At 41.3% G+C, this 21,426-nt stretch overlaps 2 protein-coding genes across 11 annotated transcripts in view; both read left to right on the top strand.

The window, feature by feature from the left end:
• The window catches only part of foxp3a (forkhead box P3a), a 24,198-nt gene extending 8,986 nt beyond the window's left edge, over nt 1–15,212 (top strand). For 6 of the 9 annotated variants that reach the window (XM_079828102.1, XM_079828103.1, XM_079828106.1 and 3 more), the window contains 12 exons: nt 3,145–3,305; nt 3,556–3,648; nt 4,230–4,332; nt 4,409–4,565; nt 4,678–4,785; nt 5,643–5,730; nt 5,960–6,028; nt 12,593–12,746; nt 12,921–12,997; nt 13,080–13,181; nt 13,458–13,579; nt 14,679–15,212. In XM_079828102.1, coding sequence (XP_079684228.1) covers nt 3,145–3,305; nt 3,556–3,648; nt 4,230–4,332; nt 4,409–4,565; nt 4,678–4,785; nt 5,643–5,730; nt 5,960–6,028; nt 12,593–12,746; nt 12,921–12,997; nt 13,080–13,181; nt 13,458–13,579; nt 14,679–14,772 — 1,328 coding nt within the window. In that variant the 3' untranslated portion in view covers nt 14,773–15,212. The remainder of the gene's footprint in view (nt 1–3,144; nt 3,306–3,555; nt 3,649–4,229; nt 4,333–4,408; nt 4,566–4,677; nt 4,786–5,642; nt 5,731–5,959; nt 6,029–12,592; nt 12,747–12,920; nt 12,998–13,079; nt 13,182–13,457; nt 13,580–14,678) is intronic. The other 3 variants (XM_079828109.1, XM_079828108.1, XM_079828110.1) reach the window with 1 other exon arrangement.
• Nucleotides 15,002–20,751, top strand: tspy (testis specific protein Y-linked). 2 transcript variants are annotated; one of them, XM_079828098.1, is made up of 7 exons: nt 15,002–16,665; nt 17,899–17,976; nt 18,061–18,172; nt 18,276–18,430; nt 18,552–18,628; nt 18,711–18,841; nt 18,947–20,751. In XM_079828098.1, exons 1-7 carry the CDS (start codon nt 15,811–15,813, stop codon nt 19,111–19,113), a joined length of 1,575 nt encoding a protein of 524 aa, XP_079684224.1. In that variant the 5' UTR covers nt 15,002–15,810; the 3' UTR covers nt 19,114–20,751. The 2 variants fall into 2 exon arrangements, with proteins under 2 accessions (XP_079684224.1, XP_079684223.1); XM_079828097.1 differs by having other exon boundaries at nt 18,708–18,841; nt 18,947–20,745.
• Nucleotides 20,752–21,426: the final 675 nt, after the last annotated feature.

Here is a 21,426-nt window from a genome sequence, read left to right on the forward strand (position 1 = left end):
AGAACTGGACCACGAAGCAATGGAAGAAGATGGCCCGGGTCTGATGAATCACGTTTTCTTTTACATCAGGTGGATGGCCGGGTGCGTCGCTTACCTGGGGAACACATGGATGGCACCAGGATGCACTATAGGTAGAAGGCAAGATGGCCGAGGCAGTGTGATGCTTTGGGCAATGTTCTGCTGGGAAACCTTGGGATCTGCCGTACCACCTACCTATGGAAACAGTATTCCCTGGTGGCTGTGGCCTCTTTCAGCAGGATAATGCGCTCTGGCACAAAGCAAAAATGGTTCAGCAATGGTTTGAGGAGCACAATAATGAGTTTGAGGTGTTGACTTGGCCTCCAAATTCCCCAGATCTCAAACCAATCAAGCATCTGTGGGATATGCTGAACAAACAAGTCCGATCCATGGATGCCCCATCTCACAACTTACAGGATTTAAAGGATCTGCTGCTAACATCTTGGTGCCAGATACCACAACACACCTTCAGGGGTCTAGAGGAGTCCATGCCGCTAAGGGTCAGCAACACAATATTAGGACGGTGGTCATAATGTTATGCCTGATCTGTGTGTATACACTCTAAAAAAAATTGTTGGTGCTTCAGTGGTTCTTCAGTGGTTCTTCAGAGGTTCTTCACCGGTTCTTTGACTAAGGTGCTATATAGCACCTCTGAAGAACCGCTGAAGAACCACTGAAGCACCAAAATTGGTGCTATATAGCACTAAAAAAGGTTCCCCTATGATTACAAGCCAAGAACCATTTTTGGTGCCATATAGAACCTTTTGTTTTTAGAGTGTATATATATACAGATCAGGCATATCGCGGCATGGACTCCACTAGAACCCTGAAGGTGTGTTGTGGTATCTGGCACAAGGTCAGAATGAAGGTTAAAAATAACCATTCATTCATTCTGACCCTCCTTTGGAAATGATCCTTTTTAAGGGGCGGCTCGGCTTGTCAGTAAACGGCCACTGTAATGACTGGCTTACATCATTGCATAGGAAACAGTGTCAGCGCCCCCTGGCATTTACAGACAAAGCATTATGAAATAATTGACTTAATTAATGCAGCTGCTGTCAGATCCAATACAGTTGGCTGCTTCATCTACAGAAGTTTCTTTGACAAATCTCCATTACGCTGATCCTCATTTAAAAAAACGAAATGCTCCGAACAAACATATAATCCTCTGATGCGATCCGGGACGCCGTTACAATAAACCATCCACTTGTCACTAATATCATGCTGACGTGTGCCAACAAACTCTTGCGCCGGCAAGGCATCTGTTTCATATTGCGCAGTCGGGCGTAGTTGCTCTCCACCGTCTGCTCTGATCAAAAGCATGATGGGAAACGACTTGCTGACGACACAGCTTAATGCTTATTAGTTTAAACAACCATGACCTATGGTTCTTTTTTAAAATGTTTGATTTTAAAACTCTGATATGTTTTTATGTGTATATAAATTATGTGTGAACAGTGTTGGGGGTAACGCATTACAAGTAACTTGAGTTACGTAATCAGATTACTTTTTCAAGTAACTAGTAAAGTAACGCATTACTTTTCAAATTTACAACAAAATATCGGAGTTACTTTTTCAAAAAAGTAACGCAAGTATTTGACTGACAGCTCTCCTGTCCCCATGTTGAGAGTTAGTGCAGAGGCGTTGTGTGTGAACATGAGGGTTATTGTAGTTCTAGACTAAATGTGAGCATTTATTCATCTCACTTCAGATTCAGTACTCCTCAAAATGAATAAAATCAGTCAAATGCAAAAATCAGAGTACTATGCAAACCTCCAATAATTAAATGTTAAATAAAACAAATATTTTTATGCATTTGATCTGACTTGACCAATGTCTTGCTGCTGACCTTTGATGAATCAGTTAAGCCATGAGCAAAAATAGAATTTTTGTTTTTATTGGTAAAACTTTTTTTCTCCTGCGTCCTATTCTTCAATTATGGCAGCACAGCACAGCAGAGCTGTGCCCTCTACTGTTCATGTGTGAATTTGCATTTTTACCTCAGCGTGAGGCTTATTATTTCAATTTTGGTATAAAGAGGTCTTTACATTTGCACAAAAATAGAACTTTTTGTTATTAAAAAAAAAACACAAAAACAAGCTCAGACCAGGTGAGAAAATGCAAAAGTATTTGCAAAAGTAATGCAAAAGTAACGTAACTCATTACTTTTCTTTAAAAGTAACTAAGTAACCCAATTAGTTACTTTTTAAGGGAGTAACGCAATATTGTAATGCATTACTTTTCAAAGAAACTTTCCCCGACACTGTGTGAATATTCCCAAACTCTCTGACTGTGCGAGCTCTCTGTGGGTTGTGATTGTTGTCATTTTTATAGAAAATACAAAAACATGTAGCCTTTGTAATTAAAGTAAAAATGATTGATAAAAATAAATAAACTTTGGGTGTCTTGTTCATCATATTTATTTTCATATAAAAGCAACAGAACTTAAATTACATCCAGTTTATCAGCAACAAAGTGCACGAGTGTGAATCCCGGAATATCCGTCTTTGATCTCGCAGGTTTCTGATCCACTACGAGAAGAGAGAACTGTCCGTCTTGTCTGCACTTTTTTCACTCCTCCCTTCACTGCAGCCGCCTAGTTTCGGCTGAATTTCAGATCTCAAACAAGCCTATTGTCTTGCTCTGGAGGCAGTCATATGCAAATGCATTTGCCCCGTGTGATGTCACAAATCCAAACAAGACGCTTTTGTTAAGTAAATGCTTTGTTTATAATGAGGAGGACGTTTTAAGATATGAGAATTGCAGGATGTTGTAATGGTACAAAGACTAAAAAAATCCAGGCAATTGATTTCTCATGTCATGACCCCTTTTTCCTGACCTCTTGGTCCCTGCTCAAGGGAAAGTGTGGTTTGTGTTCCAAAAACCTGCACAGTGAAACGAGAAGGAAAAATAACCTCCCTTTCATTTAGCAGTTTTGAATTCAAATGTGTTTAGTTATACTATATTTGGAAACAATGCAAAAGGTAAATGTATTAACACAGGAAATACTTTGCTCTAGAACTTTGATGGCTGATTCATTTCACTTTCGGTACATAGTAGTACGCTAAAGTGAATGATCTGTAAGCTCTTACAGTTAAGTATACCTACCTATTTATTTCTATATAGGAATGCTTCAAAATGGTCTTGGAAAATACAGAGGTGAAGATAACCGGAGCAATCACCAGCATCATTACCAAGAGGAAGACTGTCCTACCTTTTCCAGCATACAGATGAAGCCTAGAGGAAGCTGTTCATCTCTGACCTCATCTAAACCCATAGCTACCAAGGTAACAGACTGGAAACTGACATGTTTATATTTAGATATTAAAGGAATATTAATAATGTTCAATTAAGTTCTTCCACTAAAAAAAACAGTCCTCAAACATAGTTAGACAACTTTAGACGTTCACAGCTTAAGTGACATCAATACCAAGAATGTATACAAGTGCTATAACACAAACAAACATGCCTGTGTAAATTAAAAAATGTATTCTGCAAACTTTAAAATGTTATCTTTTTATGATTGTGATTTCAAAGGTATCTTTTGCTATGGAGAGTGATCTCAGAGGTGCTGGCTCATCTCACATTCACAATTCCAACTCCACTCCACAAATTCCACTACAACAGCAGGTACAGTCCAAACATAAAAGGTTGCACTTCCATAGCAACACTTTTCCCAAAAACTGTGTTACTCACATACTGTATAGAGCAGAAATAACGCAACCTCTGCATCCGTTTTCAGGTCATCCCATTTGGGTCTCTTCAGCACTGGAAAGCTTTTTTAATATTAACGTGGGTCCTAAAGCTCTGATCATAATGTTTCTTTTTCCAGCGATATTCCTCTTTCTCATTTGTTATGTCTCTCAGCCATCCAGGGTTGCCAGGTCTCCAGTCAAAAGTAGCTCAAAAATAGCCCAATGCGATCTCCATCAGGCAGCTGAATTATCCACTGAATTTGCATGTCTGGGGGTTGTTTTGGGGTTGTTGGAGCGCCAAAATCCCCCAACTCCCCCATAATGAGTGGACACTGCAGATTGGCTGGAAGTGTTTTGTGGCGCTCGGTCTGATCCACTTTCAACAGCGTTTCTCAGAAATCGATTACTGCACCTTTAAAAGAAATTGAATAGAATTGCATTTAAAAAAAAAACAGAAACATGCAGCATTGGATTGTCTAAACATGATGCATGATAGTTTCTGTTGTCTTTATCCAGAATGCCAGTGAAAATACAAGCACTCCAGTGAAAATGCACACACAATATTTTAGACAGCACAGACCATCAGTACTACGCAAAGGCAACCAGCCTTTCCCACAAGGTACTGGTACTGTAGACTCTATCAAAACATAAAAATACATTTAAAATGAAACTAAACTTTTCATAATGCTCCACAGGATTTGGTGTTCATGACTGGGTTGTGGACACTGTGTGTAAGACAGAACCTGACAGCGACCTGTCAGACCCTGTCCCACTTTACAACAGCCAATCTGAAAACAGACTCAGTGTCTCCGTATCAAGTCCTCAGCCTGGAAGCCCAGAGCATTCTGCGAAGTGAGTATCTGGTTTGAGAAAACAAACACACACACACACACACACAAAAACAATGTCCATATAGTCTCAGTTTTGTGCTAAATGAAGCATTTATTTTTTATTTTAAAAAAAGGCATCCATATAGTGTTCCAGGCGGCTTTCTGTGTGTTAAAGGACAGTGCAGATGGCCGGGGTGCTCAAAGAGCAGGGAAGTGTTTAAAGAATATGGACATTTCTTAAGGTGAGACACAAAACAATTATGTAATTAATAACTATATAATTTAATAAATACTTCCAACAATTCCTGGGCTGCTTTCAACCCCGACAAAACGTTGCAAAACAAACGTTTTTTTAAACGGAAACAGCTGCGTTGAACACCCTGTTCTGATGACGTAAGAGTTGCAACTATGGCAGCTGAGAAGGCCATTCTTTGAGTTCTTTTTGAAGAATTTTCGGAGCCTGATGAAATCGATATAAATACGTGTTTAATACTGCAAAAAACGCTCGATGTTACAGCCACTGCCCTTGCCGTCCAGAATGAAAGAGAACATCGCCCATTCCATTTAATTAACCTTTTTTAATCTCCAGGTAATCAATTCTAATTTTTATCATTTTATTTCTAGTTCTTCCTTTTTTAATACCTTGTATTTTCTTTCTCATTTTTATGTAAAGCACTTCATTACCATTGTGTATGAAATTTGGTATATACATAAACTTGCCTTGCAATGAAGCTAAAAATATAAACAACTACATCATCATGTTGATATGCTGTATTTTTACTATAAAACTCTTACGACAATCATGTTTTCTAATATCTTCAATTGTTGCATACACTGAGCTGCAGCGGACACATTTGTAAACAACTTTACTTGGACCCATTGTGCGAGCTGTCTCTTTAATACTGCATGGTTTATATACATGTTGCTGCTGATTGGGCTGACATATTTGACACACCCACCAAACAATAGAAAACGTATCTCAAACCCCGTTGCAAACCATTTCCAGGAAACATGTCGTTCAACCCGGAAACCGCAGCAAATAATGAACTTCAACATGCCCCTGATATCTGTACATCTTTATGTGTATTTCATAATCTAGACACCTTTCTACTGACCATGCCCCAGGGGACAGAAGTGCAGCCGAGCTGAGGATGCAGAAAGACAAAGTACAATACATGGAGAATCAGGTATATGACCCCAATACTCAAAAACTAAACCAACATACTGTAAATGGCTTGTTTTACAGTTTGTTCAACATTTAACCAGCTTACGTGGGAAATACAGAACCCATTTATTATGTATCACAGGGCTAAAAAATAGAACATGGTGGTCAGGAGGTTATAGATGAACTGGATGATAAAATGGATGATTGCTTATGACCCTGTGTTATATTTACTTTGTAAATGTTACTGTTAGTTGACAGCAGAGAGGCAGAAACTGCAGGCCATGCAGCTACACCTGTTTGATGTCAAATCTACCTCTGAGGTAAGCGCTCTTATATTAAATAATATTTAAAAATATCATATAGCTGTCTGCATTGCAAACAACAGCAATTGATGTATTTATTTATTAATGTATTTAGTAATAAATAATTTATTTATTTTTACAAATATATATATGTATGTATATATATATATATATATATATTATATATATTTGTAAAAAGAAATAAATAATTTATTAATAAATAATTAATAAATATCAGCAACAAAGCTCGGAAATGTTATTGTTGCTGCTCATTCTGTCTGGTTAAAGTTACAAATTGCTAGTATATTTTAAGACGTGTCATAAGAAGAGTAATTTACAAGTGAAAAACATTCAATTCAATTTCAAATCTTCCCAGCAAGCTCACTTACTAAGGTAAGAATATGTATTGCTCTGAGAAAAGCTATATCAATTGATCTTCAGACCTCTGTTAAAGACCGAACAAATATAATGGCAGGCAAAAACGGTAGGTCTGGAAAAAGTATGGACCAAATGTTGTCGCCACAAACATCTCCTACCAGCTAACCACCAAGCGTGCTGATGAAGGGATTATAATCTTGATTTTAATTAGTTTATGGATTTTTCTTCACACCAGTGTATTCTTGAGACAAATGCAAGGCCATCTGTCTGCCAGCTAAATCTGATCTGAAAACAATGATCAACAATGATCCTCAGCGGATCTACAGCAGTGGTTCCCAACCCTGGTCCTGAAGTACCAACACTGCACATTTTGGATGTTTCTCTTATCAGCCATGTGAGGTCTTGCAGTCTTTACTAATAAGCTAATGCGTTGAATCTGGTGTGTTTGAATAGGGAGACATCTAAAGCCCTATTCGGACGGGATTAGTTTAACATTGAGAGGTGGGGTAAAGTAATTATTACCAGAGCTTCTCTGTGATTTTTAGTCCCGTCCGAATGAACCATCTCAGTAATCATTACAGACAATGTCAGTAAAGATTATGGCGACTTTTACCTTCTGTAAAAAGGTCTGGAAAAATTACCCCAGGTAATACTAATCCCGTCCGAATAGACCCGCTGTAAATATGTACGTAAGTATTCTGTAATTTCCTGTTTAAAAGTAGTTTTCCACAGATTTTTAAATATGGAGGCGCTTGAAAAAGCGTTCAGTTGCGTTCTAAGTGTGGCATATCTCAAGTGTTTTCTGCTTACCATTCCGATAAAAAAATGGTTGAAAGAACTTGTTAGAGGCATAAAACTTATTTTACCTTTTTGTTAAATTATTAAAAAAAAAAAAAAAAAAAAAAAAAGGTAAAATAAGTTTTATGCCTCTAACAAGTCTTTTTTGTTAAATTATTCCTCCTGTGGGCTCACCACCTGCAGGAGGGAGCGTAAGGGGCCGGTGCTTTGTGAATCGGGCAGCAGTCGAGGGCGAGGCCCCCGACGACCCGATCTCTGGACACGGAATCTGGCTTTAGGGACGTGGAATGTCACCTCGTTGGCGGGGAAGGAGCCTGAGCTTGTGCGGGAGGTCGAGAGGTACCGACTAGAGATAGTCGGGCTCACCTCCACGCACAGCTTGGGCTCTGGAACCACACTTGAAGTGTTCACACTTGAACACGAGAGAGAGGCTGGACTCTCTACCACTCTGGAGTTGCCCATGGTGAGAGGCGGAGGGCTGGAGTGGGTTTGCTTATAGCCCCCCAGCTCAGCCGCCATGTGTTGGAGTTCACCCCGGTGAACGAGAGGGTCGATTCCCTGCGCCTTCGAGTCGGGGATAGGTCTCTCACTGTCGTTTGTGCCTACGGCCCAAATGGCAGTGCGGAGTACCCGGCCCTCTTGGAGTCTCTGGGAGGGGTGCTGGAAAGTGCTCCGACTGGAGACTCCGTCGTTCTACTGGGGGACTTCAACGCCCACGTGGGCAGTGACAGTGACACCTGGAGGGGCGTGATTGGGAGGAACGGCCCCCCTGATCTGAACCCGAGCGGTGTTCTGTTATTGGATTTCTGTGCTAGCCACGGTTTGTCCATAACGAACACCATGTTCAAGCATAAGGGTGTCCATCAGTGCACGTGGCACCAGGACACCCTAGGCCGGAGGTCGATGATCGACTTTGTGGTCGTGTCATCAGACCTTCGGCCATATGTCTTGGACACTCGGGTGAAGAGAGGGGCGGAGCTGTCAACTGATCACCACCTGGTGGTGAGTTGGATCCGATGGCGGCGGAGGAAGCTGGACAGACCCGGCAGACCCAAACGTACTGTGAGGGTCTGTTGGGAACATTTGGCCGAGCCCCCTGTCAGAGAGATCTTCAACTCCCACCTCCGGCAGAACTTCGACCGGATCCCGAGGGAGTCTGGAGATATTGAGTCCGAGTGGACCATGTTCTCCACCTCCATTGTCGCTGCGGCCGCTCGGAGCTGTGGCCGTAAGGTCTCCGGTGCCTGTCGAGGCGGCAATCCCCGAACCCGGTGGTGGACACCGGAAGTAAGGGATGCCGTCAAGCTGAAGAAGGAGTCCTATCGGGCCTGGATGGCTTGTGGGACTCCGGAGGCAGCTGACCGGTACCGGCAGGCCAAGCGGACTGCAGCCCGGGTAGTCGTGGAGGCAAAAAATCGGGCCTGGGAGGAGTTTGGTGAGGCCATGGAGAAAGACTATCGGTCGGCCTCGAAGAGATTCTGGCAAACCGTTCGACGCCTCAGGAGGGGGAAGCAGTGCCCTACCAACACTGTTTACAGTGGAGATGGGCACCTGTTGACCTCAACTGGGGATATCGTCGGGCGGTGGAAGGAATACTTCGAGGATCTCCTCAATCCCACCGACATGTCTTCCGTTGAGGAAGCAGTGGCTGGGGACTCAGAGGTGGACTCGTCCATCACCCGAGCTGAAGTCATCGAGGTGGTTAAAAAGCTCCTCGGTGGCAAGGCACCGGGGTTGGATGAGATCCGCCCTGAGTACCTCAAGTCTCTGGATGTTGTGGGGCTGTCTTGGCTGACACGCCTCTGCAGCATCGCATGGCGGTCGGGGACAGTACCTCTGGACTGGCAGAACGGGGTGGTGGTCCCTCTTTTCAAGAAGGGGGACCGGAGAGTGTGTTCCAACTATAGGGGGATCACACTTCTCAGCCTCCCCGGGAAAGTCTATGCCAGGGTACTGGAGAGGAGAATTCGGCCGATAGTGGAACCTCTGATTCAGGAGGAACAGTGTGGTTTTCGTCCCGGTCGTGGAACACTGGACCAGCTCTATACCCTTTCCAGGGTGCTGGGGGGTTCATGGGAGTTTGCCCAACCAGTCCACATGTGTTTTGTGGATTTGGAGAAGGCATTCGACTGTGTTCCTCGTGGCATCCTGTGGAGGGTGCTCTGGGAGTATGGGGTCGGCGGCCCCCTGCTTAGGGCTGTTCAGTCCCTGTACAACCAGAGCAGGAGCTTGGTCCGCATTGCCGGCAGTAAGTCAGACTTGTTCCCGGTGCATGTTGGACTCCGGCAGGGCTGCCCTTTGTCACCGGTTCTGTTCATAATTTTTATGGACAGAATTTCTAGGCGCAGCCAAGGGCCGGAGAGTGTCCGGTTTGGGAACCACACGATTTCGTCACTGCTTTTTGCAGATGATGTTGTCGTGTTGGCTTCCTCTAACCAGGACCTTCAGCATGCACTGGGACGGTTTGCGGCCGAGTGTGAAGCGGCTGGGATGAGAATCAGCACCTCCAAGTCCGAGGCCATGGTTCTCAGTCGGAAAAGGGTGGCTTGCCCGCTTCAGGTGGGTGGAGAGTTCCTGCCTCAAGTGGAGGAGTTCAGGTATCTTGGGGTCTTGTTCACGAGTGAGGGAAGGATGGAACGGGAGATTGACAGACGGATCGGTGCAGCTTCTGCAGTAATGCGGTCGATGTACCGGTCTGTCGTGGTGAAGAAGGAGCTGAGCTGCAAGGCAAAGCTCTCGATTTACCGGTCAATCTACGTTCCTACCCTCACCTATGGTCATGAGCTGTGGGTCATGACCGAAAGGACAAGATCCCGGATACAGGCGGCCGAAATGAGCTTTCTCCGCAGGGTGGCTGGGCGTTCCCTTAGAGATAGGGTGAGGAGCTCAGTCACTCGGGAGGAACTCGGAGTAGAGCCGCTGCTCCTCCACATCGAGAGGGACCAGCTGAGGTGGCTCGGGCATCTATTTCGGATGCCTCCTGGACGCCTTCCTAGGGAGGTGTTCCAGGCACGTCCCACCGGGAGGAGGCCCCGGGGAAGACCTAGGACACGCTGGAGGGACTATGTCTCCCGGCTGGCCTGGGAACGCCTCGGGGTTCCCCCGGAAGAGCTAGAGGAAGTGGCTAGGGAGAGGGAAGTCTGGGCGTCTCTGCTTAGACTGTTGCCCCCGCGACCCGGCCCCGGATAAGCGGAAGATGATGGATGGATGGATGGATGGATGTTAAATTATTATTACTTATTAAATAATTTTTTGAATTTGGTGCCTTCTAGACTGAGAAAAGACAGAAAATTTATTTTTGTCTCATGTGGATGAAAGACAACAACTCCCAGAATGCACTTGCTTCGCTGCCCTAAGAGGCCACTCCCAAAGCCACAGCTACTGGTTATCACTTGCCCACCATGACACCGCCCCCACCGTCGTTTTGATATTCATAGTAATACAATTATTAATTTATAATAATGCACACATTCATAACTATTAATCTTATGCCTAATCTGAAGAAAACTGCTTTGTTAATATTTCTTGTTTGTTAATTATATTATAAATGACATTACATAGGCCCATTTAAAATCAAAATGGCTTAATTAGACAAAAGTTTATTAATTTGGCTGAATATTTTTGTCATTTGTTTAACATTTCTGACTTAAAGAAGCAGCGTTGAATTCTGACTTAAATATGAAATGTTTAGTTTAGCTACATATCTCGCACTTGACGTCGAGTCGTGCTGCTAAAATTCGTGCTCAGCCTCAGCAGCTTCTGTGTGAGCAAAGCCCGCCTACTCTGATTTGATTGGTTTTCTCAAATATTTTGACATTGATGAGCGGTGACAGACCAAAGAGGCTCAGATCAACGCACACACCTCTGCTACCGACGTGCGCTCTATTCGTCGCCACAGCGGATTAAAGAACACGCAGATTAAAAAATGGGACAAAGTCGAAGCCTCCCGCCAGTTTCATATGTTAGGCCCCCCTAAAAAGGGCCTAGTGATGCTCATGGGCTGTAGTCTCCCTCTGGCCAAAAAAATCCTCAGATGACGCAAAATGACGATATTTGCGTCATCGGAGGATTTTTTCCAGAAATAAAATGCATAATTCTCTTGTCTCAGGGGGTCATGAGGGGGGAAAGTACGATAATTTGAATATACTACCAGGTTTCTACTGATACAAAGCTTAATGCTACTCGCTGAAGTAACCCTTTAATATGCCTGACGACATGACGACAGGGAGGTGACGGCGGCAGGGGCGCAGTTAAGGGGGGGAAAGTTAGGACGATTTTGAGGCCCCCAGAGATCGGTTTTATTAGTAGAAACAGTACCAGTAGTAATGTTATAGAAATTATAAATGTATAATCTACCAAAGAGTTACAAATATAACAAAATGATTGCTTATTTCTGCAAAATCCAGCAAAACGCTCCACTTATGAACCATGCTCACAGGTAAAATTACATTTGTTCAAATCCCACTCCGACATGAAATTTCTCTGTACTGTAGGTTACTATAATTGTTGTAGCCATTAAGAAAATGTTTTTAGTTTTATATTTATGTTTAAATATTATAATGTTATTTTTTATGTCTATGTTGTCAATCTGTCAGTCTACGTTGATTATGAAAAGTGAACAGCATGAGTGAAAAAGGACACATCATAAGATGCGCAATGCCAGGAGACATGGAGTGGGTCAGACATGATTGTGACCACTTCATTAAGTTTTGTTTTGTATAAATTGTATCTTAATTTTAATCAATGTTTCATCACCCAATTGGGGCGTTCTGGGTTGAGCGAGCAGAGCTTAATTGACCGTTCGTAAAGACCTGTTGCTATGTCCGACAAGCCACGGCGCTCTCACACCACACACACGTTCTCACGTAGAGAAAATACATCGCGGAGCAAAGAGGACACTGAAAACACGCCGACAGACAGGACAGAGCAATGAAACAAAGTCAAATGCCCAACATCATATTCTTTCATAGGGCCCAAAATTGCTAGCGGCGCCCCTGGACGGCGTTGTGTAAATCGAGTTACCCCACCCTCCTCTAGTTTTACTGAGATTTCTTATATCCTGTGCGAAATGGCCATTAAAATTACATACAGTCCTGTGGTAAAATTACTTTACTCCATCTACCCTTGTAAAAACTAGTCCCATCCGAATAGAGCTTAAGATGTGCTGTGAACCACTGATCTACAAAACTGAAAAAGGGACCATTCGAAAAGCCAAGTCAAAACCGTGTGTGAGCTGCACGTAAACTAATGCCATTAATCAAATTGTGCTATAATGACAGCAGGATAGGTTTGTTCTGTTTGTCACTTGAGGTTAGGATTTTTTGTTTTACCTTCTTTTAGGGCCTGACGAAGGCCAGATGATGCACAAAATGATATATTGATGTAATTTTCTCCTTCTGATCTCAGGGTGGTAGCGGTGTGGAGAAGCCGGGACATCTGTCAGGACTCCTGCAACCTGCAGCATGTCAGAACACAAATGGTCTGTATGACAGTGAGAGAGTGGCAGCTGATGCGTTAACACAAGGATACTGGCAGATCTCTACCTCACAAGTTATACCAGGTCATTCAGCACCCAAACACACCAAAAACATTTGTAGCTATTAAAGTTAAATACAATAAATGCATATTTTAAACACTGATTCAGAAACTGAACGTGTATATTGAATTAAAAATATATTTCATCTCCACAAACAACAAAACAGCATATAATTTTTTTTTCTTTTGCTGTCCATAGGGATTATCCCCAGTTTTGAGTATTATAAGTTAACAAACTTGAGGCCACCATTCACCTACGCCTCTATGATACGATGGGTAAGCACTGCTGAATTAAATCTCCCGTATATTACCTTTTTCATTTCCTGTCAGTCACATAAAAAAACATCTTGTATGCCAGGCGATCCTGGAGTCCCCAGAGAAGCAGCTTACTCTAAATGAAATCTATCACTGGTTTACCCGCACGTTCTTCTACTTCCGTCACAACACTGCCACGTGGAAGGTATGAGATACAGAATTTGTACAGCACACGTTATTATATGTCATTCCATGACTCACTGCCCACAAACAAGCCAATCCTGAAAGCCACATCCTCTCGTTTACATACCAGAAAACTTTCACAACTTGAACATCATTGACAAAGTGATGACCTGGCTGTGAAATCACAGTGGTTTTATGCTGGGGAAGGCCAAGTGAATCGTATTAAATCAAGTTGCTTTTGAGTAATAAGTCATTATTTTACTTCTGTGTGTGTGTGTGTGTGTGTGTGTGTGTGTAGAATGCTGTTCGGCATAACCTCAGTCTTCACAAGTGCTTTGTGCGTGTTGAAGGAAGAAAAGGTTCTGTTTGGACTGTAGATGAAGAGGAATTTCTCAGGAGAAAAGGACAAAAGTTACACAGGTAAACTGTCCTTCCTGCTTAAAAAGGATGCCAGTATCATTGTGTGTATATTCCTACTAATGTTCCACTGTTTGTGGACAGTTGCAGTGTTTCCCCATTCATTAATAAGAGTGTTGCGGCCTACCACAGTTTCATAATGAACCGAGAATATATTTAAACTTTGCATAAGCAATGGTGCAAAACAATGTAATGAGAAGTATCTGTCACACAAACTTAAGTCGAAAACACAATATGGATAAATCCCCTAACAAAATCGCAAAAGGCTATGACTTATGTCTTTTTGTACTACATGTTTAAAAGCATTGGTTCATGTGATCCGTTTTCTGCAAGTGGTGCTCACTGCAGAACTCCACCTCTCTGGACGTCATCATGGGTTGACCTTGACCAAGTCGAGCTCCACCTCTATGGATCTAATGAGTGGAGGGATAGAGATTTACATCCAGAGAGGAGAGCTGGGCTTCACGTTCCACACATAGCTCTGCAGTGAGCAGGCTCTCATGTTTTGCGCTTCAGAACTGTTCACAGTGAATGAATGCAGTGTACTCCATTCTGCATGTGTTGTGAGTTTAGCGTGCATTTGGGAATGGAACAGGCACCAGTTCAGCTTGTTTTTTTGTTTTTTTTACATTTGCATAATTTCCATTACAGGATTTCACTAGATTTGTAATGACATGTAATGTTTGTAAACCTGTTTTCACAGAAACTGGTGGCAGTTTTCCACCAAAATAAAAGCTCAAGAGTTTCTCACAAGTGTAGAAATTAGGACAAAAGTATTATAATTTCCCTGATTTAATTTAAACAAAATAATAAACTTGCGGACGCCCTAGAGGAACCAAGGTTCGCCTGCCATAGTCTCACAAAATCCTGTGGGAAACACTGAGTTTGTTTTGTGTATAAATATAAGTAAAAGGTTATTTAAGATGACTGATTAGTTAAAAAAATAAAAAAAATAAAAAAAATACCTTGAGCTCTTAGGATGATTCTAATAAAGTGGCTTTATTGTTGGAGCTGGGAGACACCTCAGACTCATTGACTAATAAAGGCATTTAGTTCTGAATCATGAGAGATTGATTGCAATTACATTTTTTCCCCCCTCTAGAGACCAGGATATCGCCTGGATGGCACCTTTTCACCTGCTCCCCCTGACGCCACAAGGTGAAACTTACCAGATGTCAGGCCCAAATGGACACTGATTAAGAGATTGCAACCACATTCAACCACTAACAATATTAACAACTTTAGAAAGAATGGTCAATATGATGTAAATGACAGACCTGGTAGATTTAAATCAATAGCTGGCAGTCTATTTCAGACCCACCAGCCTTTTTTGTCTGTGTTCAATTCTTCAAGAATCAATATAAAGTTCACTTCATCCAAAGATAAAGTTAAGAAATGGAAGTTAAGCAAATTTTCATTATACTTCTCACATTTAAATGGACTGATAAAAATGTACAAGTATGTAACACTTATAATGCCTACATCTGTACATCAATAATGATGGTATTAATGACATCGCAGCGTATGTAAATACATTTAATATGGTACGTAATGTTGATAACAATGCTGTTAAAACAACTGCTGTTCTTTTCTTTTTTTTCTTTGAAAATAAAATATTTGATCCTATCTGAAATGCAATCCTGCACTGTTAGGCTGTTTTCCAGACCAGAACACACTATATACAATATAAAGTTTTGCTTCTCATAAACTAAAGTAATATAAAACGGTTTCAGTAAGAAATATTCTACAATGCGTAATTGTAACGCAATGGTGATGTACTCAATGAAATGACTCGTCACCAACTGCAGTAGCACGTCTATGATTGGTCGAGAGATTTTTGCGCGGTGCATTTCAGCCAATCAGAGCATTGTTTTCTCGATCGTATGTAAAGCCTCAGATAAATGGCGAACGGAAGGGCAAACTGTAAACAAATACTACAGAACTGGGCATTTTAGACGAATTGTGACTTTTAAGGGGACCATAGCTCAAAGTTGCGAATGCTGTGTCAAAATCAAACGGAAATATTTGAAATGCGATAGTCAGCGAGAATATGAACTAGCCTCATTCGGCGTTAAGGAGCTATCTAGGCCTGCTGACATTTGCGCAGAATTGGACATTGGAAGTGCTGTAATGCGAACGCGGGCAAGGGATAGAGACCCGCGCAGTTAACATACTTATCCAGTCTGTTTTTAAATCATCATTATCGTCTGATAAATCTACAACCAGTCAGTATCATGAGTACAAACTCGGACAGCAGTCAGCCGTCCGAAATTAACCAGAGGAAAAGAAGCGCAAGTCCGAGTGTTGAGTGTGAGTCCACGCTGCTCAAGCAGGCGAAAGTAAGTGATGGGGAACCAAGGAATGAGTCTCATGAAGATGCAGAACCCGAGAAAGTTGGGAATGGTGAGCCAAAACACGGAGCTGAGCTCCCTGAAGGAAGTGAAGAGAAGGATGTGGTAATTCAGGATGAAGCAGCCGCACTGGAGAGCACGAGACAGGCTGGTGGAGGTGAGAGCGCGCGCCAGCCGTCAGATTCCGCTGCAATCGCCGCAGCAGAGGCGCTTGCGAGCCTGACCGGCGGAGACGGGGACGAAGACTGTAAAGAAATGCCATGTTCGTCCAAAAAACCGAGCCGAGAGAAATCAAGGGATAAGTCCAATCGTCCAGGTTGCTCTCAGAGCGAGAGAAGGACGGAGGCAGCAGCGGCGGACAGCTCCTCATCCCTGCTGATCTGCGAGGACAGAGAAGATCCAGAGCAGGCATCGTTTGTGGATGAAGATGACGAGGAGGAGGAGGAGGACGATGAGGACTCCCTTCCTGGCTCTTCCTCCACGGCCAGTTCGTCTGTCGCCTCTGATAATGAGGATAACGAGGACGGTGAGTGTGCCATAGTGTCGGTGAAGATGGCCCCGGAGGTGCGGCAGTCCGTCTCGCTGCTCGCACAGGTACAGATGAGGCTGGATGCGCTGGAGAAGAAAGGCGCGCGTCTACATCAACGTCTGGAGATGAAACTGAGCCGCCAGCGACGCCCTCACTTGGACCAGCGCAGCGCCATCACGCAAGCAATCCCAGGCTTCTGGGTTACTGCTGTATCCTTTAACACAGTCTGCGAATTATTCAATGACTTTCAGAAGTGGCTGAGGTAGTTTTTGTCGCCCCTAGCGCAGTCTGTAAACCCTAATGCTCAAAATAATTAATTGGTTTGAGTAGAGCCAACTCAAATTAAACAAATTAGTTCAATCAAATTAAGTTTTACGAGGATTTGGAACTTTTCTTTTGAGTTCACAAAACTGACACATTTGAAGTAATCTGAATAGTTTCAGTGTTTTGAGTTTTATGAACTTGTTTCTTTTAATTTAATTCTTAAATTTAACTGAAACTGGACTGGGATTTCTATTTCCCAGCATGTTTTGCTATGACACTCAAAAGGGAGAGAAAGTGCTATGTAATGTTTTTGTGCAACATTAATGTTAAGGTAGAGATTTAGTAGTGTTTTATGTTTGTTTAGAAGAGTTTCTATTATGTTGTTTTTTTGGGGGGGTGTCGAGTGGAGCATGAGCTTAGTTTGAGAACAGATATACAGTATGTTAAATGTATTATGTTGCTGTCCTCATTCAGCAAGTGCTGTGTTAATGCTATCAAAGCATTGTTAAGTAGCAGGATAGCATTTATTGAATTAGCTAGTTTCCACTACTAAAAATATGTAAGTTGTAATTTTAAGTTAAATATATGAGTTAGCTTACTCAAATATTTGAAGTTAAGAGCAATTCAAATGTATGAGTACAAAATACTCACGCTTACTTAAACTTTACATTTCTTAACTTAAAAAAAAATTGATGTAACCGATTGCCTCAATTTTTTTTGCTGGGTTTAAAGTTTGTTTTAAAGAAAATATAAATTATACATATATATTTGTGTTTTATCTTTAATGTAGTACCTATTTTTTGTCGATATACCTGATACAGATATAGATGTTGCAATGGTTACATCCTCTTGTCAGTATTTATGTATTTACATATCTTTATAAAAAACAAGCCTAACTTGACTGCAGTCTCTATAAAATGTTTTAAGAATCTTTTGAAAATAAGTGACTGGAATTGAATAGGTCAAAAGATTCACAGGTGAATGTTATTAGATGTACACTTTACCATGCCTGGGGACATGAATTTCCACCAAAGGTCGTACTTGATACTAGTATAATAATGTTTATGTAGGCTGTATGCTTAGGGGTTGTTGTTTTTCCATTTACATCAAAAACCAAATGAGGCTGATTTGTGGTTTCTAGATGTTTGTTGTCATTCACTTAACTTGGAACTAATCAGCTTCTGAATCACCCACATCTATCAGCGCAAATCGATGAGTCTGATGAAGACGCTCTTAGCTACATGACTAATTTAGAGGTACCCCCCCCCCCCTCCTCTTGATTAAACCTGTTTTCAAAACGGCAAATGATTTACATTTTTAATATGCTTGTCATTAAACAGATCGAATCTTTCAAGAACAACAAACTTGGATACCGCATCTGCTTCCATTTCCGGCGAAACCCGTTCTTTCAAAACAAAATGATAGTGAAAGAACTTCATCTTGGAATGGGAGGTGAGCTAACCACTACCACAGCACCTCTCTTTTCACGAATGTGTGTGTCTTTGTGTATATATAATAAACATTATCATCTGTATACTTTTTTTGTTTTGTTCAGGGTCTCCGGTGTCCTTCTCAAATCCAATTTTGTGGCACAGAGGGCAGAATCTGGTTGGGAGTGGAGAACCGCGTCGAACATCACAGGGAGTCTACCAGAGCTTCTTCCATTGGTTCAGTGATCACAGCAACCCAGGAAGGGATGACATAGCACAGGTACATTTCTCATGAGTTTAGGTACAGAAAATACATGAACAAGACGAAACGAAATCCTTATATACACACACAGAAAGGATAATGTTTTGTAACCCCACTGACTCCATCTCCTTGGCTCTAGATTCTGAAGGAAGATCTGTACAGAAACCCTTTAAGATACTACCTGACTCCACTGTGGGAGCCACGAGAGAATGGCAGGTAATTGCCAGCCTAAAACATTTTATTTCCTCCTCCAGATTCTCCCAAATGTCTTTTTTAACCAATTTCCCTTGTCCAGCAGCGCTGCCAAACCTAAGGGCAGCAATAACGGAGACGAGTGTGTGATCATCTCAGATTCAGATGAAGATGAGGAGCAGAATAGCCAAAACTTGGGGCAGGAGGATGATGAAGGTGATGATGAACAAGTTGGAGGTGAGGTTTTCCTTTTCACAATCATCACACATAGTGTAATATAAAGTTTCATAAGCAGCAATAATATAAAAAAAAACATCATGTTTGATCATATTTTTCTCCTAGGCTCAGAAGAGAATGACAGAGATGAGGGGGAATCCTCCTTTGAGGAGAGAAACGAAGATGAAGTGGATGTTGAGGAAGTAGAAGAGTCACGTGACTCTGATGGCGGTGAGGTCAGAGAGGAAGCAAAGGAAGAAAACGATATTGATGTCGATGAAGAGAAGAGTTAGGATGTGGTGTTGTCTCCGTTTCTTTTTATGCAGAATAGCATCAGTCGATTTTTCTATGATCTATTTTACCGATTGTTTTCTGAATAAATTAAGAGTCTGTTTCAAATAACAAGTGGTTAATGTTGCTTAATTATGGTTTAACCTTATCTTCATTGTAGATGGTACTTTCTATACATCAAAGATTATGAATATTCACATTCAGTGTGTGCACTCCAAGACACGTAGTTTCTTTAAGATTTTACACATGAGCAGATTTCACAGAGAGGGCTACTGATACCCATAATACACCTCTTTTATCTTAGAACTGACTGTTTTAAGCTTGGGATTATAGACTGCACTTTGTTTAGTGGTTTTCGGCTAGTTTAGAGTCCAGGTTGTTGTCGAATGGAATACAGTAGCATCGTCTGTCACCAACAAGTACATTTTCATAGCAGAAATCGACATAATCATGACCAGTTATAAAAACGCACCACACTTTCCTGTTTCTACGCTTTAAGGGCCTAATCAAGTTTTTCAGTCATTGCTATAATAGTTTTTGGTTAATTGTTGTTTCTTTCTACTTTTTTTATCCACATTTATAGAATTCTAGCATCAAAAATGGTGTTTGTCTTGTCTTATTATTTTTCATAAACTCTACCACCATATTTTAGCTATAAGGAAAAAGGTCAAACATTCTCAAATGCACTTCATTCTGAACCAAAACTAGATAACTCAGGGATGTTTACTCTTTTTACCCTCCTTATAGATGCGTTTCCCTTCATAGGTTGCATTCATTCAATTGTGTCTTTAATACATAATACCTTATGAATGTTTGTTTATTGATGAACATTTAAATAATTGTAGTTTTATTTCACCTTGTTTACATAAGCAGCTAAAACCCTGACACTGTTCTTGCTATGAGGTTCAGTGTCATGTGATCCTTTAAACTACTTATCATTTCTAGGAATTGAGTTGGATATCTACACACTATCAACACGTGCACGTTACCATTTTTTCACTGCAGTGAATAACCGTTGTAATGTTTTTTAAATGAGCGAAATTTCGGAAAGGCCATCTCATTGTGTTATTTCTTTTGACAGCATGATGTGTGCACTCAATACTTTTTTGTGTCCAGTTAAATGCTTAGATAATGTAAAAATAGTGAATATGTATGTACACATTTGTTCCTTTTGACTTCTTTCATATTTGTCTTTTTTCCCCCCTAATAATACTTCTCCTTCGCAATAATATATTTTTAACTTTGGTCAGTCAGTTATTAGAATAAAATCATTCTAAATGGTTGTCATACGAATTTGTAATGAGCAAACTGTGTTAAACATATTTAGTTCACATTGATTTTTAGTTTTGACCTGTAAAAGTTTGGTTTAAAACATTGAAAAGCTGTTATCTCATTGTAAGTATACTGGATTGTACTTGTTTTTCCCGCAAGGCCAGTGGTTTGTACATAATCCTTTCCCTTAAGAAGGGTTTATAATACGTTATTGAATTATTAGGGTAGATTTGACCTACAATATCAAAGAAAAGCTATATTTTGTGTGCTAAATTTTATAGAGAACTACACTTTTTAAATGTTTGGGTTTTGTTTTGTTTATGCTTTTCCATGTCAAATAAAGTTTTTGTCTTTTCATTCACAATGTGGCATTCTGTCTCTTCAGTTTCTCCAGAAAATGTATCAAATCGATTACGCCTTTGTTTCCTGATGACACACATACACTATATTGTCAAAAGTATTAGGACACCCCTCCGAATCATTGAATTCAGGTGTTCCAGTCACTTTAATGGCCACAGGTGTATAAGACCAAGCAACAAGGCATACAGACTGCTTCTACAAATATTTGTGAAAGAATGGGTCGCTCTCTGGAGCTCAGTCAATAAATCCATTCATGAAACTTCACTACTAAATATTCCACGGTCAATTGTTAGTGGTAGTAGAAAAAAGTGGAAGCATTTGGGAACAACAGCAACTCAGCCACTCAACCTCCAAACTTTGTCTGGCCTTCAGATTAGCTCAAGAACAGTGTGTAGAGAGCTTCATGGAATGTGTTTCCATGGCCGAGCAGCTGCATCCAAGCCTTACATCACCAAGTGCAATGTAAAGCGTCAGATGCAGTGGTGTAAAGCACACCGTCTATAGGGTGACCACCATCAAACAAACCAAATGTGGGACAATTACTAAGTTTGTGTGGGACAATGTGGGACATGTTACCGACACTAAAACATAACCTGAAACTGTTACACAATGTCCATCTAACTTAATTAAAACATATGTATTCTGCCTTTCAGATGATAAGAATACTTTGTTCTTTAGTCCCT

This window comes from Gobio gobio, assembly GCF_949357685.1.
Source record: "Gobio gobio genome assembly, chromosome: 10".
Lineage (NCBI taxonomy): Eukaryota > Metazoa > Chordata > Actinopteri > Cypriniformes > Gobionidae > Gobio > Gobio gobio.